The following is a 25,244-nucleotide window of genomic DNA, read 5'->3' as shown; positions in this document are numbered from 1 at the left end:
TCCCTACTAATTTCCTAAATCATCTCAGAGTACTTTCAGTTGAAGTTACTCACTTCTCTGTCCTACAATGCCAGGTAAAGCACACAAAATAACTGCTAAAAGGCTCGCTGAAAGTGAGGAGGATGTTGATTGTAGTTGTGTAAGTCTAAGGACATAGGCCAGTGGTTCCCAACCCTTTTTTCCATGACCCACAGCTGGGAGCAGAGCGCAGCAGCGGTGGCAGCAGAGGGGAGCTCTTGGCAAGGGGTGCGGCTCCCTTTTTTGTGTGCAGCATTGCCAGCATTGCCCCTGCAACCCTCACTTGGGTTGTGACCCAGGTTGGGAACTGCTGACATAGGTAGACAAGGTTCTTTGGGTAAATGTGATCTCTTTCATTAGACCAACTACATAGTTGGAAAAATTTGTTCTTTGCAAGCTTTGGGGTACAAACACCCTTCTGAAGGCCTGAAGAAGGGTGTTTGTACCCAAAAGCTTGCAAAGAACAATTTTTCCAACTATGTAGTTGGTCTAATGAAAGAGATCACATTTACCCAAAGAACCTTGCCTCCCTGAAGGTGACTGCACTTCACAGCAGCCGAGTTATTTATTTTCACTTTGCAGTGAAATATTGGGGATTATTGTCTTTCTCCCTCCTGTCTGGCAGACTCATTCCGACCCCCAAAGCACAAGCCATCTGTTAAGAGGAGCCAGGTAGAGCTGAAGAAGTCACGCCTTCGTCTGTCGCTGCAAGAAAAACTCTTTGCCTACTACCGGAGGAGGGTGGCAATCCCAGTAGAAGAGCAGGCCCGGGCCAAACAGGCTGCTGTAGATATCTGTGCTGAGCTGCGTAGCTTCCTCCGTGCCAAGATGCCTGACATGCCCCTGCGTGACATGTACCTTAGTGGCAGCCTGTACGATGATCTGCAGGTAATTCATGAGGGCATGTGTTGGTATTATTTGGTAGGTTGATTGAGCAGAGGTATTTTAGGCTTCACCATTGACTGTGCTGTGTCAGCACAGCGTTCTTGGTTCAAGAGCCTTCAAGTATCACAGGTACTTCCAGCAAGCTGAGAATATATTTGTGCTGTATATTTGCAAAACAGATGTTATCCCAGTCCCTGCTCCTTCCATAGTTGCTTGTTCTTGCTCTGCCTCCACTACACCTCATTTTTTTCTCTTACTCACAATACTCACCTTCCACATATCCCTTCAAATGAGTTACTTCCCTTGGGACCCTTGTATGTTCCAGTAGCTCTTCCCCACTTTTTTTTGATCATATAACAGATCTGGATTGGAGACCAATCCCTGCAATTTATGTCCTTGATGTAGAGATGGCCACGGGCTAAGGTGAGCGATTAAAATGTAGTCCTATCTTGTGTGTTAGCACTGAATCAGTACTCTGGGATAGCTTGCTGTGCATTGACTGAAACTTAGATTTGAGGAACTGATTATGTAAGACATTAAAGATCCCCTGCTGCCTCTCTGTAACAGCTGTTGGGGTCAGTGCCTGATTTTAATGTGGGATACTTGAGATGTGGCAACTTGAGCTCTGCCTGCAGTTCTGTTATTCTTTGCTTCAAATCCTGAACTACTGTGAAGTGTCGCTGAGGTATACCCAGTTCAGTAGTTGATGATATGATCTCTGGATGTAATTGGTTTAAGTTTGTTAGGAATTTTAAGATCTTAAGAGCAAATGTTATGCTCTGCAGTTCTTTCATTGATGAAGGGGAATGAGCTGTAAACACCTTGCCTGATTAAAGGAATGCAGTAGGTCTCACAAGGAAGTGGAAGTTGCTTCCTGAATCACTGTTTCCAATCCCTTTGGATAGAAGGGATTGGAAGTGGACTGATACTTGGAGCCTGCTGGGAGAGAGCCAACTTCTGCCTCTTCTCTCCCTCCTGACAGGTAGTGACTGCCGATCACATCCAGCTCATTGTGCCCCTGGTGTTGGAGCAGAACCTGTGGTCATGCATTCCAGGTGAGGACACCATCATGAACATACCTGGCTTCTGCCTTGTCCGTCGGGAAAACCCAGAGTATTTCCCCCGGGGGAGCAGCTACTGGGACCGATGTGTGATAGGGGGCTACCTCTCCCCCAAGGCTGTGGCAGACACCTTTGAGAAAGTAGTAGCAGGCTCCATCAACTGGCCAGCTATTGGGGCACTTCTGGATTACGTGATCCGTCCAGCAGCACCTCCAGAGGCTTTGACCCTGGAGGTCCAATATGAGCCAGAACGGCAACTTCTTATTGATTTCCTACCATCTGTGACATTGGGTGACACTGTCCTGGTGGCCAAACCCCATCGATTGGCCCAGTATGACAGTCTATGGCGACTGAGCCTGCGGCCAGCAGAGACTGCACGCCTACGGGCTCTGGACCAATGCGATTCTGGCTGCCGTTGCGTGTGCCTCAAGATCCTCAAAGCTGTGTGCAAGTCAAACCCAGCTCTGGGTCACCTTACTGCCAGCCAGCTCACCAACGTCATCCTGCATCTGGCCCAAGAGGAGCCTGATTGGTCCCAAAATGTGCTAGCTGACCGCTTCCTGCAGGCACTGAAAGGTCTGATTGGCTATTTGGAAGCAGGTGTCTTACCCAGTGCTCTGAATTCCAAGGTGAACTTGTTTTCAGAGCTCACCCCTGAAGAAGTGGATGAATTGGGCTACACCCTCTATAGCTCCCTTTCAGAACCAGAAGTCTTACTGCAGACGTAATGGGGCCTTACAGAGGAGAATGGTGGTGTTTATCTAAGATGGACTTTGAATCCTGCTAAATATATCCCTTTCACCACTCTCCTTCTTTCTCCCTATCCCTCCATCTCTCTTTTTAAGGTCATCATCATTTCCTGCTGTTGAGTTTGGTGCTCCCACTGGATTTCTTGGTGTTACTGGTTTAGTTCCACCATTCTCTGTCCCAGCTGTTACTTTCTGACTGGGGAGAAGGGGGTGGAACTGCAGCTCAGAGACTGTTGCTTAAAAACCTGCAGGTATTGAAATTGTGTATTGGAATCCTATGCTCTCTTCTCCCTGTACTGTCTGCCATGCTGCAGTGAACCCCTTTGCTCCTGCTTTAGAATCGGCAGAATTGGAGCAGTGAATCCAGTGGCAGTTCTAGCAAACTCACTTTTGATGTTCTGTATTTCTCCATTTTTCCTGCTGTTTTGCTCTGCATTGTTTGTTTAATTATTTTCTCCCTTGCACATGATATCACCTGCCTCTCTTTCCTCTCTCTGACCTAGAAGTGCATGGAGCAGCCTGAATGGGATGTTTTTAATATGACTACTTATGGCCGTGACGGCATTTCAGAATGTACATTGTCTGACTATTCTAAAGACAGTACTGGGGGGGAGGGAGGTGTGATAATTACAAGAGAAAAATGTGCATGACAGGTTCCTGCCTCTAGACCAATAGCAGTGTTATGATCTGGGAACAGGGGTGTGTAATAGGTCTCCTATCTGGTGTACCACCACCACGGATATGGGCGGTTCTCGTTGGAGCTGTGACATGCCCTGATGAAGTCAAGCAGAGGGGCATCAAGAACAGCTGGGACCTCAGATGTCTCTTTATGGACTAGAATAGGAAAGGCTGAATTAAAATGGGGAGGGGCTGTTTTCTTTTTCCTCACTGAGCCAGTAACTGGAAATGTGTAACAGAGGGAAGCAAGATTGTATCTCTTAGAAGATTTTGTCACAGACATGAATAGGCCAGTTCTTCCTATGATCTAAATCAGCGGAGCCACATTGGCTAATGGCAGCTGGGGGCTTGCCTATGTATGATGAATAAGGTATATTTATCTATAGTAGCCATCTAGAAATGAGTTGCCCTCCCTTCTTGCTCCCATTGTGTGTCTTTGTTTCAGGGTAAATTAAAGTTGACCTTCCCTTCCTTACCGTCTCTCACGTGCTGAATTTGCACTGTGTGCAGTCTAAAATTGTTATTTGAGGTTTGTGGGGGGACACAATTTACATGTTATCCCTTTGATCCCATCATTAGTGAAATTCTGCTGCCTTCCACTTCGTGCTGCCATTGTACTCGAGGCTGGACCTCGTTGCCTGTCTCCAAATGATTGTACAGCTTTGAAGAAGTGATCACTGATCAGTTGCACACCTGCACCTTCTATATGGACATTGTGCCCTGCCAGAATGACATGGCTCTATCTGTGCAGCTATACTCTCAGACTGGGGGGGGTGTCCTCCTAGAGGTGTAGCTATATGTCTCAAATAATACGTACAAGCGTGAACTGTGCATGTGTGACTGTGGAGGAGAAACTCTCCTTTACTACCTTCCCTCTTTTGACACCCAACCCTTTTCTTTAAAAGTATCATAAAAATGGTGGAAATGAATTGCAGTTACGGAGTCTTGAGGGAATGGATACCATCCCCACCCCCAAGTCCTTGTTTCCATATTACAGGTGCTGGTAGGGGATTGTGAAGTGAATCTTGGGGTCCCTTAGGCCAGTGCTTCTCAAACTATCTGATGTGGCGGACTGGCAATTTTTTTTTCCAGTGGGCCAGGGACCGGTGCCCGGTTCAGCTGGTGGCAGCAACTGCGTGTAACAGCGCTACACAAATGCGTGACCAGCTGTTTCTTTTTCTTTCCTCACCTCGCACGACATGACGTCACCTGGAGTGTTGGAACATACGAACTGTGGTGCTATGACACATCATTGTTATGCTTCTGAAAACATATTTCTTTCTTTCCTGGCAACTTGCTGCAGACTGACGACTAGTGGCTTGCGGACTGGCACTGGTTTGCGGACCACCACTTTGAGAAGCACTGCCTTAGGCTACATCTTTTCTCAGACGCAGTGCCAGTGAGAGAGATCCTAGGGGTGCACATGTATCCCAGGCCAAGTTTTTCAGGCAGTTAGTTCTTTCTAGCCAGTTTGTCAGATGGTGTTCATTATGCAGCAATAATGCACTATTACAATTTAAAATGTATCACCCTGTCAGGTGCACACTTGGAAGTTTGTGAGTACGTGTAAACTGTCATCTTCAGAAGACTAACAAAAAATCACTTTGTTTGACTTTGTTCTTGTAAGTTTTGCTGGGGCCTATGGTTGAGTGCCCCTCACTCTTATTCCTGAACTTTTCCTCCTTTCTTTCCCTGCCCTCCACTGCCAGTATTAGTCTTCCTGCTGTAAGTCAGTCACCAGCATGCACTGGAGCCATCAAAACAAGAAAAGAGACAGAAATAATATAGAGCTAGTATCTGTATTTGGCTTCAGAGTGCTTGCCAGATGCATATCTTCATATGGATTTTTTTTTATACAAATGCTTTTCTACTTTTGGCAACTTAACCAATTAATGCTCTATAGCCATTTCTTATGCCGCAAAGCTGAATTTCTGTATGAAATGGAGATGAAGGCTCTCTCCCCCCCTTTCCCCAGCCTTTTAATTAAGATTTTGTTCCATTTCTATTTCATCTGTTTAATTCTGTAAACTATTAATGGTGGGGTTTTTTTCACTTTGAGCTAACTACCAACCTGGTTCTACAGAGCCAGGCACTCATATTAGAGGCAGCCACCACTGTTGGAAATAATTGCTCCATTGAAGCAGTCGCAGCAGAGGCCAAAGATATAATTGGTCACAAAGGCTGCATGGTGGCTCCTCTGAAGAAGGAGTAAGGAACAAAGCGATGGAGGTCATGTCAAACATGCAGGAAGCTTATGCAAATGTCCCTACTATGGCCAAAGAGAAAACTGTTAGTAAGGGTAGTCAAGCTAGTACTTATCAGTATTAAAACTCCCTACAAATTTGGTGGTTGAGAAGGGAGTGACAGCCAAGACGGTCTTAATGGCTTCCCTCTTTACAGTCTCCGTCCTATATGAAACTTTCATGTAGAGCAAAGATGCCCAAAATAGAAAGTGAAAAATGCAGTCCATGGTTGCCAGGAGGAGGGCAGCCCATGAAGACAACTGATTGTAATAGGCTCAGAGCCTGAGTCAGTTGTTCTGCTGTCCTGGCTCTGGACATGGCTTAGTATGCATTACTATTACTTAGGTCACACAAACCTCATATGTGATTGTCATCTTGTTCCTGGGTATTGCAAAGTGAGGACCAACTGCCTCAGCTGCAGGCTTTCACTGCTGTTGAGGTCAACCATTACTCTTTCAAGTCAAATGAGTTTGTTTTAAAATAAAAGCAATTATTTAAATGAGGCTGCCCTTCTCTTCCTCCTGGCTGCTGTAGATCTCTGTCACAAAGTTTGGATGCCCTTGGTACGAAGATAGGAGATGAGACGGCCCCCATCAATCCCAGGCTTCAAGGATGTGGGTTGGAAGGGCAAAGGTCTACTACTGCATGGTTGATGACAAGAGCGTGTGGAAATTCTGAAATAAATAACTCCACAGTATTCTGATTGCCTTTGGTATCTGTGGTATGATGTGTCTTACATTTGTCATGTCTCATTTCTCTTTACTTTGTATGCCAAGGTGTGGGAGGATTTGCCTTGGCACCCATTGTAGTTATAAAATCTTGCATTTCTTTAGCACCTGCCATCTTGAAGGTTCTTAACTGCTCTATGTAAGACTCATGTGCACCTTACTGATTTGCAGTTCCTGGACCCTTCTACCTTGGAACGATTCACCAGCTGAATTGGCCAGGATTTCTGTGAGTAATTATCATCCCTGGCTGTTTGCATCTGTCAAGAGATGAAGGTGCCTCATTAAGGAGTGGGTCTCCCTTGGTTTCTCTGAAGTGGAAAGAAACCACGCCTGTTGGCAGGCAGCTAATGTTTAGTAAACTTCAAAGACTCTCCCACCTCTCAATCTAAACTTTCCAGTTCAAACTCCCAGCCTTCTTCATTGGCTCATTTATTTGTGTCTGGCAGTTCTCTCTCCCCTGTCAAGTCCAGCTGCTTTTTTAGCAAAGTGTCAACATTGGCACAGCTGAGGAAGCCACCTTGTCACTGGTCCATGTGGTAATAGATTCAGGTGGCAGGCAACAAAACCTGGACTCATGTCTGTGACTGGGGAGCGTCTTATATGAAGAAACACCGTCTTTTATGACAAAGATAGTATACCAATCTACCAGATTGAGGCAGTGCACCCTCTGCCCTTTGAGCTTCGTGCATGTTTCATTAGAGGTATCTGTGATTGAGTTCTTAACTTGTTTTGGGGGAAATCAGTAGGTTTTTGTTAACAATGTTCAGAGAAGGATTCAAAATCTTTCCTGGTTCTAACTTCCCTTTTTAGTAGCCTTGTTTCAGCGCAAGGGCAAGCACAGGCAAGATCAAGCCTCCCAGGAAAATAGTTTATACAAGCTGTCGAAAGAGAAGTCTCTTTCCAGTGATACTCTCAGATACTAGGTCTACCTACCTTAATTGAAAAAAAATGTTGCAAGTGACCATTTCTTAAAAACCTGGCAACTTGTAGCAACTGTGCAGCACAACACTTTGCATCCATGCACAACAGCTTTTTTCAAATGAGGTTCTTTAGGTAAATGTGACATCTTTTATTAGACCAACTAAATAGTTGGAAAAAATTGTCCTTTGTGAGTTTTTAGGATACAAACACCCTTCTTCAGGCACAGGGAGAGTTTGTTGTTTCTTTGTGTTCTCTCCTAGATAGAAGGGAAGCCCCTGAAAGCTTGTAATATTATTATTATTAGAGTAACATCATTATTAGAAAAGCAGGATTTTGATTTCAGGGGTGTAGGATATGGCTGTGTTGATCTAAGGACATAGGCAGACAAGGTTCTTTGGATGAATCTGATCTCTTTTATTAGACCAACTTAAATAGTTGGAAAAAAATTTAGCAAAGTTTCAGGTTTAAAAATCCTTCAATCAGCCTGAGGAAGTCTCTGCAGTTGGTGTGTGCTCTTCCTGGATGGAATGAATAGTAAAGAATGGTAATGCAATCAGGCTTATATCTTTACTTGTTACTTCTTTTTACTTTGGCTTATAATATGTAGGTGCTGGCGGATTGTTCTCTAGCTTAATCTTAGGCCAGAGCAGATCTATATGCTATTTAAGGAGATGGTGATCAGTGTGTTCAATTGTGGAATCACATGGTGCATGCTCTGGTTCCTCTCTGCCTGCTAATCTGTTTCTCTGTGGTTCATTATAATATCCCAGAGCTCAGGCGGTTTCAAAAAGCTGCTGCTTTTTTTTTAATCATCCCACTGGAGGAGTTTCCCTTCTTCCTCTCCTCCCAAAATGTCCTTGATTTGTCCCTGTCTGTGGTCAAAGATCAATAAGATTCAGTAATTCCAGGATGGGTCAATAAAATCTATTCTTTATCTTAAAATGTCAAGATTTTAACAACCCATGCGGTTACACAGGCCTAGAAGTAGAATATTCCTGCTCTTTCCAGTGGAATTCAGAGCTCAATTCTAGCCCTTAAATGGGCTTTCAAGGGGTAAAAAAAATTAACACAGCCATTTGGGAGATTTTATTTTGCTTTGTTTCCTATAGCCATGGACAACTGATTTCATGTTAACTTGGGTATCTGGTGTTACAGCTTGAGGGATACAAAGAATATTGACACAGCATTTTATTTTTTTTAATTCTAAAACCTTCTAAAATTAGTTAGAATTAGTCTCCTGTAACACATGGAGCCCATTCAGAATTAATGATGGCATGGCTAGAGGTGTTATTAGCATTAATTTGAGATGAACTGCATTACTCAACAATGACGTAGACAGAAACAAGTCTGTGACTGTACTAATAATATCTTCACTGTACATCAAAGTGTGGTATAATCTTAAAAATGAAGAGTTAAAAGAAACTGATCAAGCCAAGTTGTTAGGGTAGTAAAGATTTGAAATGTTTCTTTATGTAGAGCGTGTCTAATCTTGTAGGAGGCAAGTCTGGGCTGGGAGAGAAGGCTTGGTTTACAACCTTAGACTTCTCATGGGCTTAATCTTTTCTAAGTACTAGTGCAAAGGGCAGTTTTGAACAAAATTATGCTCAAACCCAAAGTCAGACTGATATTTACTTTGACTGGTTCGATATTACTGGCTCCAGTGATTAAGCATTCTTTTGATCTCTTTATTACCCCTCAATGCTAATCTAAGCTTCCTTAAAAAAAAAAAAAAAAGCCTAGCTGTGCTCTTGAGAGAGAGCCTTTAAAATACAAATAGATTTTTGGGACTGAAAGTTGGCACGGTTAATACTTTGTGAGTTTTAAAGCACTGGCTGTATAAAATAATTCTTCCCTTTTGTCCTGCCATGCTCTTGTCTGCATCTTCCTTTCTCTACCTATGGGTCTTTCCAGTCCTTTGTAGTGGTATGCTCATCAGTTATCACCTTTCTGTCGGGGGGAATAAGCAGTAGTATATAGCCCATTAACCTTCTGATTATAATGGGTTTAGACCACAGGGTGCTGTGTCTCCTCAAGTTCTTCAAGTTATCTTTTTTCAAGATGCAGGATTTGGATCCAACAGGTAAATGTCATAAAGGGTACATCTGCATTGTCTCTGCCAATCCTGACACTGCTGCTGAGACAAGACCCACACTCTTGCTCTGCATGTTCAGTGTGCTGAAAAGATGTTGCATGGTCACATTTGGGCAAGTAGACCATGTACACATTTGAGCAGGATCTCAGGTGTGCTCTTTAGGCTAGCACAGGAGTGCACCTAGGAATGAACTAGTAGTAACCACACATTTCTTTAGCATGTGGTGTGTGCAGAGCAGGAGCAAGTGGGTGCGACTTGTTTCCCAGCAGCAGTCTCAGGATCACTGTGGAGGAGGCAGTCTAGATATCCCCAAGGCAAGAAGATGAAGACTTAAGCAATCCATGCCTGGGTGTCTCATGATAGTCATGCAGGGGCTTGCTATTTCAAGGTTTGCCATGTTCTGTTGCGTTCCTTACTCCCCGTTAAAGGGGAAGGGAAGTGATAATCCCTGGAAGCATCCCATCAGATAGATACTTTTGCATTCCAACCTCTATTTATCTTGGGATAGTTATTGCTTCAGAAACAGGAACCATGTGTTTCTAAATAGTTCTGTTCAGACTTATGGCTGTTTATAGCAGAATTGTCCAACTGGCCATCTACAAGCTGCATCCAGTCCAGAAGGGGTTAACATGTGGGGCAGTGCCTGGTGGGGTCCCAGCTGCCCACACGGTTTGGAGCCCCTGCAGCATGTGGCCTGCAACTGGTGTGGCATACAGACCCTGGCCACTCTGATGTTGGACAGCCCTGATCTATAGTATTGGTGTCATTTTCTGAGGGCTTGGGGATATATCAAGGGGCAATCAGTAAATCAAGTGGTAGTGGCAGAAATATGGTATGAAGGCTATCTGTGTTTCTCCTTTAAGTATGTGTCGGTGTGAAAGAATGATGGTGGTTCTTCTTTTTGTTTTTACTAGAGTCTGTTGAAGTTGCGCATGCAACTTGTCTCTTTTCCTGCCTGTCTGTACAGGAATACAACACATAGTGACTGTGACATGCCCTCAGTCCCCTCTTACCTTCTGTGGCAGCAGGCCAGCACACGGCAAGCATCTGTTGTTCTTCCTCAAGGTACTCCCTAGTATTTGGTAAAGAAATCCTTCGTTCCTTTAACATGGACATTACAAAACAAAGGAAAAAGCAAGAGGTGGGGACCTGTATCTTATCATACAGAGTAGAATGAGGCACTTAATGTAATTTACAGTGGTGGACACAAAGCCTACCAAGTTTAAGGCCTGCCTAATTGGCAACAGATTCATCCCTTTTATCAGTTGTCACAGCTGGTGCCTTTCCTCTACATGAGGTTGTGTTAATTCCCTGATATATGAGCAAATTGTTTTTGTGGCAAACTTGCAGCTCAAGGGATACGCAGTTCAAATTACTTCTGCCTGCATAGTTGAGATGTCCCTTCATATGCAGTGGGACTTCTACCTCCACAGAAGCTGAGGGGCTGGGAAATGGGTTTTGTCTTAGAAAGTACCCCTCTGAGCAACTACCTCATGGCTGGCAGAGAGGAGGAAGCAGGGAAGAAAACCCCAGTGAAATCACCAGCTTTTGGTGCCATATTGTTACAGATGTCCCAGAAATAGTATGCTTCCCCTCCCAAATTTTGAGCATTTCTACAACCCTTAAAAATGGAATGGTACAAAAGAAATCCAGGCTAATGAGATCTGTTCAGGCTCACAGCCTGTTTGCTAGTTGCCCTAGTGGCTACACCCTTAGAGCTTCAGGCATTCATGGCTGAGCCTCTCTCTTCCACATTCCATGGGAATGACATGGTGATGAAACCTCCCCTGCATTTCATCCCCAGAATTTTGCATTAACCAGTCCATTCAGCTTACTGGTGCTCTTCCTGAAACCACATTCAGTGGCAGGAGAAAACAGACTATGCGCCACATGTACCCAGGACTCTGCATTGTTATATGAATGGGACTGTAACATTCAGACTGCCTAGCTGCCTATACAATGGAATTCAAAAGCCAGGCTGTCTTTTTAGAAAGAATCTCAAAATGGGTCACATGGTGAATCTCTCTGTGTTTCCTGCTGCATAGTGTGCCTCTCCTGCTCAGCATCAAGGTTAGTTCTGCCAGAGCTCAAGTGTTATTAATAAGCGTTAAATGTCTAAAACATAACTTAGAATTTAGATGCTCAGTTTTGAGCAAGTGATTCACAGAAATGCTGCTGTGCATTTAGACACTCAGGGCCACTCTTTTGTCCTCTCTGGCCTCGTTCCTTTTGCATTTCTTTTCACACTGTGGCACAACTTCAAAAGAAGGGATGGAGAGTGCCTTCAGCCCAGCCCAGCCCAGGACCCGTCTTTTAGGTCCTGAATCAGTGCTTGAATCATGAGGCTATTAGGCAAAAGATGAGCACTACCACCACTACCAGCCATATGTCTATGTTTAAGCATAGGTCTCAGGCTATGAATCCTGGTTTCACACAGGTATAGGTACCCAGCTTGGAGTTTTCCAAGCATCTAACTGCACCTAGATCTGGGGAAAAGGAGAAATTTTAGATCCCCCTCTCTGGTCTATACTTTCTGTTGGCTGGTTATATGTTTCCCCCTGCCAGTCTACTGTGTTGTAAATCCTGAACCCTAGGCACCTATGTTTCCTCATTTAACGTACAAGGAAACTTAGGCACCTCACTCAGGCTTGTGAATCCACTTCAGAGCCAGAAACCTAAGTTTGGGTGAGGGGTGATTCAGTCTTCACAGGCCTAAGTGCCTATGTGAATCTTTTTTTAAATGACTTCTCCAGCTCATTTCAAGGTGGCCCAGGGTAACAACCCACTGACTTTCATCAAAGGCTGTGTCTTGGCCCTGGCACTTCTAGGTCAGGTGCCACATTCAGGAGAGCTGTGGTCCAACTGCTGTTCAACTAATGCAGCTGGAATTCCCCATTCCCACCATCCTGAGGGGGTGCTGTGTCCCAGTCATGACACTGAGATCCAGGCTGATGCACACTCAAAGGGGAAAAAAAAGCTAACCACGCTGTCAAAACTGTGGTTGTCTGAGGTGTTGTAATCAGCATATGGATCCCATCTTCTACCCCAGTTCTGTTGTTTTCAACTGCTGCAGGCTTTCAGTTGCAAGGGGACTGAGGGTCACAAAAGCTCTGCAGTAGGAACATGAGGATATACAGGCCAGGTGTGACCCCAACAAATGCTGATGTAAAAAAAACAAACAAACAACCTTACATGCACAAAATGCACGTGCACTTAAAGCGAGGTCCATGCTGACTACCATGTGCTGAAGATCCATAGATACTGCAGAACCATTCTTTCATTGTTCAGAATATTGTAGGGTGTTTTGTGCTTTGTACCTTTTCCACTTGCCATTTAAAAGTTATTCTTGAACCACAGTGAAGCCAATAAATTACTTCTGTTAAAAGAGCACATTTGACAGAAGAGAAAAGGCAAACAAACCCTCCCTTGCTAAATATTATTTGCTGCCAGTCATGGTTTTGCTAAGCAAACTCATGCTCAGGCAAGCTGTGGCATTAAAAACCTGCCTTTCCTTTAAGAAATCCGCACAAATCTTCTATTTGTGGCAGCTGGCGACCAGCAGCCTGACAGTGAATACATTAATCCTCTTGAGATTTATAGAGTATAGGTGATCAGTGGATATATGGCATATCCAGATCAGCTAGTGTAAAACTGGGTTCAGTAATATAAGAATCTCTCTCCAGTTGGTCATCTTGTATCCAGGTCAGTCCAGCTAGAAGGAATTTAGGTGGACAACCAAGAATGCTTTCTTAGTTGTCTGAAATCATTTTACATTCATAATCTGAAGTTATTTAATCTTTTTTTCATGTTAATTTTGAAATGTCTGATGTTTACAGAACATACTGGGAATGTAGAGAAGTGGATGGGTGGTTGACTTATTAAAGACTCTGAGTTCATCGGTGTTTTAGTCCAGAATAGAGGAGGAACATAGTGCAGTTTAACTTTTTTCCTGTTTGTAGAAGATAAAAAAAGAGTAAAAATGTCCGCAGCTTGACCCTTGATTATGCCTGTATTTGTTTATCAATCTAGTTTTGAAATGGAAAGTCCTGAGCCTGCAAAGCAACCAGTGAAAATTGACTGTGAGACATCAAGAAAAATATACATCAGCTCCCGCTTCTTGTATTGAGTGTCAAAGAACAATTGACAATTGAACATTAAGAGGATTTTCTTTGCTCTGAATTGTCTGAAAGTAATTTCCCTAGGAACTGAGGAGGAGGTTTCCTCCTAATGCACATTTACTCTAATGTTGACTCTCTTCAGTCCCCTTCACGATAAAACTCCTGTTGGTTTCAAGGAGAAAGTTGCCTACGCTTTCACCAAAAAAAAAATCTAAGTAAAGCCAAGGCCCCCAGTATTCCCTCCTGTGTGAAAGCCTTCCTGCAAGGATTGTTTCTGGGCATGGGAATTGCTGTAAGAATTCTCCTAGACATCCTCCCCAAGATGTCTCTTTGTGGGACAGGATTTAGCTTCCCCGGCAGAAAGTGTGCTACCATGCCTGCTTCCAGATGCGTCTGTCAGATCTCCAGAGAACTGAGAAAGTCCTGGAGACATTTGCAGGAATCGAGAACCATCTGGTTAGAGGCTCAAAGTGTCTCTATTGCTTCTGTTCCTTCCATTTTTCCTTGTCCTGCCCAGACTCCGGGCCAATGGAACTGCACTGCTGAGAACTCTCCCAGTCTGTGACTGCCCCTTAGAACAGTGCTCCAGTCCAGAACATATAAGAAAGCATAAAAATATACTATTTGTTTTATGCTGAACCTCTGAGACCAGAGGAAGGAAGATATGCATCCTGCATACTGCTGTTAGCACACATTTCTACCACTTCCCCCCTGCATAGAACTTGGAGGTCTATTGCAGGTGAGCTAATCTTACTATGGAAGCTCATTTCCTGCTGTTGGTGTATTTAAATTTATCAGCATCTTGTCTTGCATTTTTATCTCGTACACACTTATTTGAGGAAGAAGGAAATCCTTTTGACTTTGAAATGGCCTGTTTTTGGGCTCTGCAGCCCACACCTGGGTAAGGCAAATAGAGATTGAGGGGTTCCTTCCGCCCAAGTGGTGGTGCTGCTGTTTGGCTGGAGATTATTTTTCTGCAGTGCAGTGTTAGCAGTTCTGCATTTTCCATGACAGCTCCTCTCTCTATAGAGAACAGATCAAAACTTTTTTCTATAAAATATAGAGTACGTATATAATTGTGGAATGTAGTAAATGGCCTGAAATGATGGAATCTGCACAGCTGCTGTGTCCATCAATTTCTCTCTCCTTTTTTTCCCTTTTATTTGCCCTTAAAAGCTTTTGAGTACAGGAAAATATCTGTGATGCCATCTCCCTCATGTGTATACCCCAGTGGCAGGTTCTCTTCCATGACTGGCCAAAAAAGACTGCTGGGCTGTTCTCCCTGCTCTCTAGCCAGGTCAGGGTGGCCTCCATCCCCAGTGAGCTCCACACATTGCAGGTCTTTGTGCCTATGTGACTCTTCAGCAAGCTGTGTGTGTAAAGAGCTTTTTTCAGCAACTGGAGCCTGTCTATACATTTCAAAGGTATCCTACTCAATGGAACATAAGCCAACAATACTGAATATGTTAACATTTTGGTAAGTGTTTGGTAAGCAGGTACATCAATTATTTTCCTGTTATAAACCTTTGTTATTGTAAACACGATTTTCTTCCCATTTACTAGGCTTGCCTGAACTGCATATTGCCAACAGTGTCTTTTTTCAGATCTTTTTAACAGTAAGAAAGGACTATCCTGCATTGTCTGCATAGAAAATAGTTTTAATTTCTCTCCTCCTTCAAAAATTCCCCCAAATATCTTTACTTAATTTTCAGATCATCTGGCTGAGAAGAGAAAATCGCATCCAAAGGAAAGAAACATTCAGCAAGTTCTATGCAAATGCAAATGGGTGGGTTTTAATGGAAATCCATACACTGTCTTCTTTGTATATATATAATAAATACTAGTAGGGTATAGTCCTCTAGGAAACTGAGAAATGACCTTGTAGTTACCTAAAGGTTGGTTGTTCGTTGGTTAATTTTGTATCTTGCATGGGGGTTGATACAGGATTTTTGTTCGAATCTGTTTACTTATACAAATTGCAGGTAAAGAAAGTAAGACAGACTCCGAAAAGGCTGATCCAGGTTAAGATCTTCATTGCCTGCTTGTTTCTGCTTGCATAATTCTTGCTCAAATGTATTCTCAGCCTTTCATGTTAATCTATAATTATCTTTCCAAGAGAAAGGGTAGGGTGTGCACACAGTTTCCATTTATTTAGCCACAATTACAGCTTTACAATCCCCATTTTTCTTTTCACTTATAGGAGGGGCCAGAGCCCATGGGAGGAGGGTGGGGGAAGAATGGGAGTCTTTCCGTGGACCAATCATGGTACTGTGACAGTGTCCACCCATCTGTCTGTCCAATCCCCCATCTTGCTTCTTCCAAAGCCACTGCCTTCCCTCAGTGGTGGGCTGAAGCAAAGATTTGCTTCAGTCCTTGGTGCATTTGTCTGAACAGTCATTATGGATCACTGCATTGCTGTTGTGGTGTCTTGAGTTGGAGAGCACTCCCTCCACGACTCTCATCTCAAAATGTGATTTATTTTTTTTTTGCTCTTAAAAAGGAAAGCCATACTGATAAGAGCTTTTCAAATTGTGGATTCAGAGTAATTTATGCTGTTGTTAGTGATCACTGATGACAATGATATATAGCCAACCTGTTCTTCTTGTTTTCAGCCTTGCAGAGCCTGCACAGCTAAGACTGGGGGCTGGAACTCTCTTTGCCCTTGCAGATTATCTCCATCATTATTTACTCGGTTCCATGAGTTACACCTGTGCAAATCCAGTGAAGGCCATAGTGTGTCAAAAATGGTGATAAGGACAGAACTGGAAGACAATAAAGCCACTGCCAGAAATAGCTGAGGGCAGTTCGACCTGTAAACTTTTATTTCTGGTGGCAAGGTCTGAGCAAACAAGAATCAAACTTGACTCCCAGGGGCCAAGCTGCATTTGCAAGGTTGGCAGCAGGGAGAACAACATTTCTTTGTAAACCAAATCGATCCAATGCAGCATAAACCTGCGCGTTAGGACTGCTAGGCTGTCGGGATGATGTGTGACTGTGACCTTCAAGAAGAGGGAAGTGATGCTATTGCATTGATATGAAACAGAAGGGAACTTTTTCCTTGCCTGGGCAGGGGATCCCCTCCTCTGTTCTGGTCAAGAGGCTGCATCATCCAGAGGAACGTTTTCCTCAGTGGTTCGTCACCAGGCAGCCAGAACACGCTGCGGCCCTAGGAAGATTCGGAGAAATCGTTGAAAAGTTGTGCTGGAAGGGACTGCAGGGGATCACATCTAGTCCAACCCCTACTTGCAGCAGGATTACCCCAAACTACACCATCCACAACCAGCACCTGTCCAGCCTGTTTGAACCACACTGAGGCTCGGTGCCCCAGCACCATGGACACCCCAACCTGCCCTGGATAAAGCCAGTGGGGACAAGGGCACTGCCAATGTCCCGCTGCTGCGGGGCAGGGAAGCAGCCTGTGAAAACACACTTGAGAGATGAGGTTGGTGCAAACACACCCCTGCAGCCCCTCCGGCCTGCATCCACAAGGCCCGAACACTGTCCTCCCCACCCTGGCGTGACCAGGAGGCCTCCTCAGGGCTGGGGCTCTGCTGCCCCACGCACACAAGCAGCAGGGATTGACCTTGCCCCAAGCCCTTAATAATCTTGAGGAGAAAGGGCAATGGCCTTGTGCGAAGGCTAAGACAAGGAGGGGACGCTGCAATAAGCCCTTATCGCAGGGAGCAGGAGCCCTGGCGGGTTTGCTGGCCAGCTGCCTGTGCGTGGGGGGCTGGCTGCAGTGGGCAGCCATGGCCAGGGCTGTGGGACTGCATGAGGGCAGCAGGGCAGGGCTGGGGGCTGATGAGGGTTTTTGGGTAAATGTGATATCGTTGATTAGTTGGTCTAATAGGAGAGACCACATTTGCCCTGGTTTGCCCCTGTCCTTAGACCACCATGACTATAACCAGCACCCTCAACAGCGGCTGAAGGCGACAACACCGGCTCCGCTTCCTCCCCAGCTGCCTCTGACTACCTGCAGTCTCAGCCTCTGGCCAATGGCAGCTCCCAACACAAGTGAACCTCTTCCAAGCAGCCAATCGGCGCTTCGCGGGGCACGTGGGGGACGAGTGTGACGTCGTCACTGTATTCGCCCGCGCGCGGGAGCAGAATCACGTGATTCATTGGCAAATTGCAGAACACTACATAGTCCCTTTGATCCTTCCGCGGTTCCGGTGGGGGAGGGGAATGATGCAGCAGGGGAGCGGGCGAGGCCAAACCAGGCCCACGGAGGGCTGGAGCGCCAGCGCGAACAAATGGGCCGCGTGCCCTAGCCTAGCTGAGGGCGCTTGGGCGGAAGGATTCCCGGGCGGTGGCCCTGCCGGAACATTTTTCTTGAGGCGACGGTCATATATAAGTGGCGGAGACGCGTGCTGTGCCACCTCATTGTCCGTCCTCCCGAACTTGTATGTGCGTGTGTCTGCGTCCTGTCACATCCCGCTCCGAGCAGCAGCTTCACCCAGCTGTCCCGCCTCCCCCCGCCGCCATGGCTGTTTAGGGGCGGCAGGGCCAGCGGCGGCATAGGCCAGTGCAGCGGGCGCAGCACCAGCGGCGGCGTCCCCGGCACCTCCCCGGCGTCTGCAACCATGGCGTGAGTAGGCGGTTGGGGACAAGCGGGAGTGAATGGTCTCTCCTAGGCGGGTCGTGGAACGCGCCCGCCCGCCATTTTGCTAGTTGATTTCTCCTGGAGCAGATCGCTTGTCACAGGGAGAGTGTTAGTCTTTCCCGGGGGGAAATGGTACAGTCTGCGCGGCGCATTCCATCGCGCCCTGTGCTACTTCGGAGGGGGAGATGCCATTTTGGGGCGGGCTGGGGGGTATGAGGAAGAGACCACTTACCCATATGGAGGGGGTGCCGTTCTAAACAGAGTCTTGGGGCAGGAGGAGCCCCTCATGTGGGGGGGTCATTCCATGCGTGGGTGTGAATAATTAGGGGCCTCTGTGGGTCCCTGATGCTCACTGAGTCTCTAATTTACCCCTAGGCTCTGTGTAGACACCAGAACCAGGGCTGTGCAGACTTGACTACACTGCTTTTAATGCCTCTAGCCAGCCCTTTTATCCGTAGATGTCCTCTCTAGCGTTTTATTTCTGTTCTCACCCACTGGGAATCCTAGCAATTGAACATGCCTTTTGTCCTCTGGGTTCCTGGCAGTAGCCTGGTCGGATGCCAGGTGGTATTCAACTAGCCCCAGTGGAAACGTGGCAGGATACAAAATGGCCGTCTATTTATAGAGTGGGGAGAGAAGCAGGCAGAGAGGATCCTGAAATGGCTGCAGCTGCAGGCTTGTGCGCAAGTCTGGCTCGGGTAGCAGCAGAGGGAGGAGGGGCCGGAGCAGTCGCTGTGACCATATTTGGTCATGAGGAAGTGGAGTGGCATTCTTGTTGAGCATTCATGCTTAATAAACACGATCTTAGTTGGCAAATGTATACTATTACAGAGAGGGCTTTGCTGTCAGTCTGGAAAGTCTCCTTGGGAAAGGATCAAAACATGGGAGCTCACAGGTAGATTCCAGTCCTTAAAACTGAAAATGCCCAATTTCATTTTGTGTAATGGGGTGTTCCAAATGGGGCTTAACTTATTGAGAACAGCTGTTCTCTTTCAGTAGACTACATTCAGTATTCATATTTACTTCAGTACAGGTGGCGGTCCTGTAATATAACATGATGTTTTATTTTTGCTCCAGGTTTCTCAAGGTACCTCGCAGCAGCATTGCTGTAGTTGACAAAGACACCCTCTACTTGACCACACCTTTTGACATCAAAACATTAAAATCTGACCAAGATGAGCCTCTTGATCAACGAGATGCTGTTGGGGGATTTATTATCCCCCTTCAGCCAGTCGTGCTTGGTGGCTGAGGAAAGCCTAGGATTCCCAGATGACTACCTGGAGGTGGCCGAGCCCCTCAGTTCGCATGGGTTCTCCAGCGACAAGGCTAAGGCAGTCTCCTTCAATTGGCTGGCTGTGGACAGTTTAGGCAGTGCCACAGGTAACAGCCAGGGTAAGGTGTTAATTTATTTCCTTGGGAGATATGCGAGTTCAATAGTTTGGGGTGTTTTTTGTTTGTTTGGTGTTTGTTTGTGTTTTTTTTTGTTTTGTGTTTTTTTTTGTTTTTTTTTTTCCCGTCCCCCCCCCCCCCCAAATGCCTCCCCTATTTTATATTGTGGCATCTTGAAGAGTTAAGTAAGCTAGCAGTATTCCAATCTGAAACTTAAATTTGTGTACAAGTTCTTTCAGTACAAGTAGCTAGGCATCACAGTTCATATGCCTCAGAAATGTATAATGTTGTGAAGCATGTACTCAGTCTTGATGCTGTTCTATAACTCAGATGCTGCAGTAGTAAGGTACATTGGGAGAGGGGGGCCACAAGAAATAAGAATGAGTTATAGTTTTCCTTCATTTGGCTTTTGGTTGTCTCTTCCTAAACTCGTCAAATCCTTTGTAGAGTTTGGAAGAGCCAGAAGCAGTTGAATATCATAAGGTAGCCTAGCAACTGTGCTGTATTCTGCAGTCCTCTGAGGTGGAAAAGCTTCATATGCCAATACCTCTGATCTGTTAATCTCAGAAAAATTTAGCTAAGAAAGGGAGTGGCTATAGAGAAAAATGTTCAAAATTCTGCTTTCAGAATTAACTACAAATTGGGAAGGCTCTAATTAGCATTTCATCTGCTGTACTGAAATGATGTGTATGCTTGTTTTGCAGAGGATGCCTTCTCAGGCATGGAGTGGATGGTGGAGAAGATGGATCTGAAGGAATTTGACTTTGATGCATTGTTAGGTATTGATGACATGGAAGCCACTGTCTCACCAGATGAGCTCATGGCCACGTTGGAAGACACGTGTGACCTATTTGACCCTCCCACCCAAGAAATTCACAGCAAAGAGCCTCCACTGGTATCTGACCCAATCGCTCATCTCCCTGAATCTCCAAATGCAAAAGATCAGGTGGCCCCATTCTCTCCCCTTTCTCTCCCTCTCTCCCCAGGGTCTCTGACCTCCACTCCAGACCATTCCTTTAGTTTAGATCTAGGCAGTGAAGTGGATGTCCTGGAAGGAGATGGAAAACCAGAAACCCCTACCACCAAGGTGGTCCCCAAGTGTGAAAGAGAGGAGGAATCCCCCTCTGATAATGATAGTGGAATATGCATGAGCCCAGAGTCCTATCCAGGAACACCCCAACACAGCTCCACCATGCCTGAGTCCCCCAACAACAGCCAGTTTCCCACAGTCCCTGTTTGTCAATCTGTGCGGTCCAAACCATATGATCATCCTGTAGAAAAGGTAGTGTCAGTCAAGGTGAAGGGAGAAAAGAAAATGGATAAGAAATTGAAGAAGATGGAGCAGAATAAGACAGCTGCAACACGTTACCGGCAGAAGAAAAGGGCTGAACAGGAGGCCCTATCTGGAGAGTGCAGAGAGCTGGAGCAGAAGAATCAGACCCTGAAAGAGAGAGCAGATTCTCTGAGCAAGGAAATCCAGTATTTGAAAGATTTGATTGAAGAGGTCCGCAAAGCCAAGGGCAAAAGAGCTAGAGTCCCAGAGTAGGGTAGTCAGGGTAGATGTTTTATGTGCCTGTATATAAGCATGGTGTTAATGCTGTGTATTGCTGCCTAATAAATTATTTTGTAGTAAGCTGACTTTGTGTCTATTTGAGGGGGAGGGAGTAAAGGTTGTCTCTGAATTTAGTTTGATAGGTAAACTAATGGGATTAGAAAGTAATGCTGTAGCATACTTGAGTTTCCAGTATTAAATATATACTGACTTTGCCCATTACTGATTTAGAACTCGGTGCAGTACGGGGTAGGTAAGGCCATGAATGTTGGGAAAGTGCTGGGTCTTGGGAAGCAAACCAGTACTTCCTGAGATCCGGCACTTTTCAATGCACCCGATAAATCTAGTCTTTGGGCTTTTAGTCTTTCCTTGATTCATTGGCTCAGAGCAAGAGAGAAATTGCCTAAAACTGGTAAATTTGCAAAATAAGATGAGTTTTTCCAATCCTAACAGTGCTCCAGTGAATTTTACCCTGCAAACAAATTTTACTGACAACACAGAGCAATACTTTAACTGTAAGGCATTTGTTACTAGTTGGAATATTCTTGAAATGTTTGGAGGTATGTAATGCTCAACGACAACTGATGTGTCTTGTCATTTCACATGTTAGTCATATCTGACAGCACTCCTAAAATGGGTTATGTTCAGAATTTCCTTTCATTTAACTAAAGGACATGAAAAAATCTACATGCTGGTTTGACTATAAGCAGTAGGGCTGTGCGAGGGTTTGGATGCTTTGGGGCAGCACATCTGGATCAAAGCGCTGGCCTCCTTGGGCTTCCTGAAGCGGTTTGGAGTGGCCTCAGAACCACGATCAGGCCATAGGGTAACGGGAAACAAATACCTATAACTTTGTTGGTTTTTGTCTGAGTTGGATGAAATTTTCTGGGGTGGTAGACTGCAGAGAGGATGAAGCCTGCCACGTTTCAAGAACAGTGCAGGGGTTTGGGGGGAACTTCCCCTGCAAGTTGCAGACAAGCAGAATGTGCTATTGGTGCTGTGGGACTGACTGTCTGGCTTGGGATGGGGAAGGGGGGGAGACTGCTGCAGGCCTGGCTGCTAAGCAGCCTTGTTCCCAGGTACCAATCAATCATGATTCACTCAGGGACTCCGGGACCAGCTCAATACACAGGATCTAGCTACTACATAACTTAAGGAGCATCAATTAGCACCTACAAAACCAGGCTAAGGAGAGGAAAGAATACAATCAACTGCCCCAAGATGGACAGTCTTGGCATAGTTTTGCCTGTCAGCAGCTAGGGGTGCAGGGCCCCAGATCTCCCTGCACCGATCTTGACAGCTGGCAGGTGTCATGGCCTCAGCAGAGGCCACCATCCCTGCAGCTGTTACCCTGCTGCACCTTAGCACACGCAGTATCACCCATAGCATGAGTTTTGCTTGTCTGCAGCTTGAGGTGCAGTTCCCCCCAAAGCCCTGCACTGATCTCCTTGAAACTTGGCAGGCTTTGTGGCCTCAGTAAGAGCTACCACCCGTGCAGTTTTGACACCCCCTCCCCCCATGGTGTAACACACAAATGTTACAGGAGTTTGGCTTTCAAGAATTTGGGGTACAGTTCCTCCCAAACCCCTGCACCGATCTTCTTGTAACTTGGCAGGTTTCATGCTCTCAGCAGAGGCTACCATCCCTGCAGTTTCATCCAAATCAGACGAAAAACAAAGTTATAGATATTTCATTGATTCCCCATTATACCCTATGGCCGGATCTCCAAGGCAGCTCTGAAGCTTCGGAGCCGCTTCGGCTGGATTGAGGCGGAAACCTGGTCCGGAGCTACAGATCAGATCGTGGCCATCCAAAGTGGCTGGATCAGATCACTGCAGACTCGCACAGGCCTAATAAGCAGATGTATGCATTTTATCAAGGGGTAGGATACTGAGATTTGGCTCAAACAGTGGTTCTCAAGGTTTTATTTAGACATCTTCATAATTTCAGTGAATTGAGTAGCACCCCATTTCAAAAACTTACTTATGATAGTACTTGCCTCTTTGCAGAGGGACCAGGCAGGTTTGCCTTGCTGCTTTGGCATCTTCTGAAGGATTTAATGGCATGCTGGTTGAGAATCATTGCAGTAAAGCAATTCTTGTGTTTTTTCCCCTTTCCTGCTTTGGGATGTAGTTGGATTGTCTTCCTATGATACACGTTCTATTTGGAGAGGAGACAGTCTAAACAGAATTTTTACTACTGAGAAGGTTAATAGCTCGCTACAAGCTAACTTTTGATTTAATGGTGGTATACTGGAACGCTGAATTGGATCTTGAGGCTGAAGGATCTTTTTTCCACTCTGCCTATGAGTAACAGTGGTAACATGGCCTAGATCAACTCCAGGTGAATCTGCCTGTCAAAACTTTCACTCATTTAAGGTGCTATTGTGTAATACTAATGCAGAACTGCTGCTGCATTTAAACCCATAAAACTAACATTAACATTTCTAGGTCAGGCATTGCAACAAGAAGATTGCGCAATCTGAAAAAAACACATAGTCCACGTGAGCCTTGGTAGAGCATGTCATTAGCTTGATACTGTATGCATTTGAGATTTTAATTACTTATGGGATTCCTCAAATGGAGCATTTGCACCTTGTGTTTTCAAGAAGCACAGTGATTCATATTAGGATAAGTAGAATGGGAAATTGTATGTGCCTGGGAGGGAGGGAGGGGGTAAAGAGAACTCAACTAAACTGACTTCACACTTCAGTACATAATCTGTTTGTACAATTTAGATTTGCTAATAAATTAACGCATTGAGGAGGATTTGGTCCTTAATTAGGCTAAAATAATTAGGCACAGGCAACTAAAGAATGCAAGAAAATGCAGTTTGTGAAGAAGACTGAGGGAGAAGAGGAATGGAGGGGTTACTAATGAGCTAAGGAACTTTTCACTTCCCTTCTAAGTTACCACCTCTTTCTTCTCTGGGTCCAAAATGGACAAAATCAGCCCTCTTGGCTTTCCTAAGGGCATTATACACAGAGGCAGAGGATCATCGCAATCCAGCTACTGAAATGTCCAGAACCAGAGGTCAGTATACTATGGAGAAAAGCTTGCTGCAAAGGAGGAGTTTTCATTTTTTGTTTTTGATTTAAACAACAGGTAAAAAAATCTAGTAAGCACAGCTCTTATTTTAAATGCTTGAGAAAGCTGATGACTTTCCTGCCTGCTTTAACCCCCACCCCCCAATATACAGGTATTTTTTACTATTAAAAGCCTTTGAAAGGCTACACAGGCTTATTTCTGGGATTCTTTTTATTTCAGAGACTTAGAGTCAAATGCACAGCTTAATGTAAGCAAGTGGTTACTATTTTAATGAGTTACCAAGTTAGACACAGTTCAGAGGGGAGAGATGACCTTACTCTAGTCTGAATCTGAGACCAGAATTCCAGATTCCACTGAGATACATTTGTGGGACATGGCTTTTGCCTCTCTTTTTATGCACTGCATACCCATGCCAAATGAGTCAGAGTAGTTCACGTGTAGTATCTGGGGTTGTGTGGTGCTTTCCTTTAGTAGATTCTGGTATTCTGTCTTGCAGGCACATTTAAGTCTAAATGACTTCAAGATAAATGCGGGGGATCTTGCTAGAAAGTTTTTAAACGCCCACTTGGTTCTCTGGCAGTCTGCAGCCTAAATGATGTCAAACTTTTCACAAATCCCATTACAGTTGCTTCCTCATTGTGTGCCAAAATTTAGCGTGTGGGGGAAGGGTAGAGCATTCATTTTTTGGGAAAACCTGGATGTAACCAAATCAGGTGTGTTGGACATAGTTCATGGTTATTGCATGTTTTCATTTGGGGCACACCTTAATCATCACTCTTCTCAAGTTAAAGTACTGGATTTTTTAGGGTGAAAAACGAAAAGGTGAACAGCCAGTGGTGGGGGGGTAGACACAGAAAAGGATTGATTTTACACTTTTTGTGGCTTCAAAAATGGAACCATTGCCTTTTTTTTAATTTATTTTTTAGCTCTAAAATGGGTGGACCCATTTTTAATCTTTTTGTAACTTCCTATTTTGATGACTGGTGGGCAGACTAGGACTCAGGTCAGAGAAGTTGTATAAAAGAGTAAAGTTTGCAGGGGAGGAAGCAACCTAATTTCATTCCACCTTTGGTTAGGGCCAGGATCCATATGGACCCAAATAGGTACAGATATTAGGCAGGCTGTTTGCTGTTTTCCCAATTCAAGGAACATGCCCTACA

General features: G+C 45.0%; 2 protein-coding genes and 1 long non-coding RNA gene across 13 annotated transcripts in view; all 3 read left to right on the top strand.

The window, feature by feature from the left end:
- MIEF1 (mitochondrial elongation factor 1) overlaps positions 1-17,158 on the top strand; it is a 21,260-nt gene extending 4,102 nt beyond the window's left edge. Inside the window, exons 4-8 of one of the 9 annotated variants that reach the window (XR_003095537.1) lie at positions 644-906; positions 1,886-2,540; positions 2,810-2,964; positions 15,206-15,279; positions 16,106-16,144. Coding sequence is in view for 5 of the 9 variants with exons in the window: in XM_025211313.1 (XP_025067098.1) it covers positions 644-906; positions 1,886-2,593; positions 15,206-15,279; positions 16,106-16,244 (1,184 nt within the window). In the remaining 4 variants the exon portion in view is untranslated. Of the gene's footprint in view, positions 1-643; positions 907-1,885; positions 3,863-6,168; positions 6,716-15,205; positions 15,280-16,105 lie in introns of those variants that run through there. The other 8 variants (XR_003095536.1, XR_003095534.1, XR_003095535.1 and 5 more) reach the window with 8 other exon arrangements.
- Positions 17,159-17,878: 720 nt separating this feature from the next.
- Positions 17,879-21,118, top strand: ATF4 (activating transcription factor 4). Of its 3 annotated transcripts, none has more exons than XM_006029829.3 (3): positions 17,879-18,081; positions 19,174-19,476; positions 20,190-21,118. In XM_006029829.3, the coding sequence occupies exons 2-3, from the start codon at positions 19,272-19,274 to the stop codon at positions 21,029-21,031; spliced, it is 1,047 nt and encodes a 348-aa protein (XP_006029891.1). In that variant the 5' UTR covers positions 17,879-18,081; positions 19,174-19,271; the 3' UTR covers positions 21,032-21,118. The 3 variants fall into 3 exon arrangements, with proteins under 3 accessions (XP_006029891.1, XP_006029889.1, XP_025067102.1); XM_006029827.3 differs by having other exon boundaries at positions 17,883-18,081; positions 19,174-19,488; XM_025211317.1 differs by lacking the exon at positions 17,879-18,081 and adding an exon at positions 18,920-18,991 and having other exon boundaries at positions 19,174-19,488.
- Positions 21,119-23,891: 2,773 nt separating this feature from the next.
- LOC102369577 overlaps positions 23,892-25,244 on the top strand; it is a 12,481-nt gene continuing 11,128 nt past the window's right edge. Inside the window, exon 1 of the long non-coding RNA XR_003095543.1 lies at positions 23,892-24,069. This is a non-coding gene — a long non-coding RNA (uncharacterized LOC102369577). The remainder of the gene's footprint in view (positions 24,070-25,244) is intronic.

This window comes from Alligator sinensis, unplaced genomic scaffold (assembly GCF_000455745.1).
Source record: "Alligator sinensis unplaced genomic scaffold, ASM45574v1 scaffold215_2, whole genome shotgun sequence".
Taxonomy (NCBI): Eukaryota; Metazoa; Chordata; order Crocodylia; family Alligatoridae; genus Alligator; species Alligator sinensis.
Note: the sequence above shows the minus strand (reverse complement) of the source record. Positions and strands in the feature narration are given on the sequence as shown.

What these genes read in the sequence shown, in the direction of transcription:
- ATF4 (XM_006029827.3), top strand. Translation starts at nt 19,272, where the DNA reads ATGAGCCTCTTGATCAACGAGATGCTGTTGGGGGATTTATTATCCCCC. An exon ending in TGCCACAGGTAACAGCCAGG is followed by an intron (nt 19,489 to 20,189) that starts GTAAGGTGTTAA and finishes CTTGTTTTGCAG; the next exon opens with AGGATGCCTTCTCAGGCATG.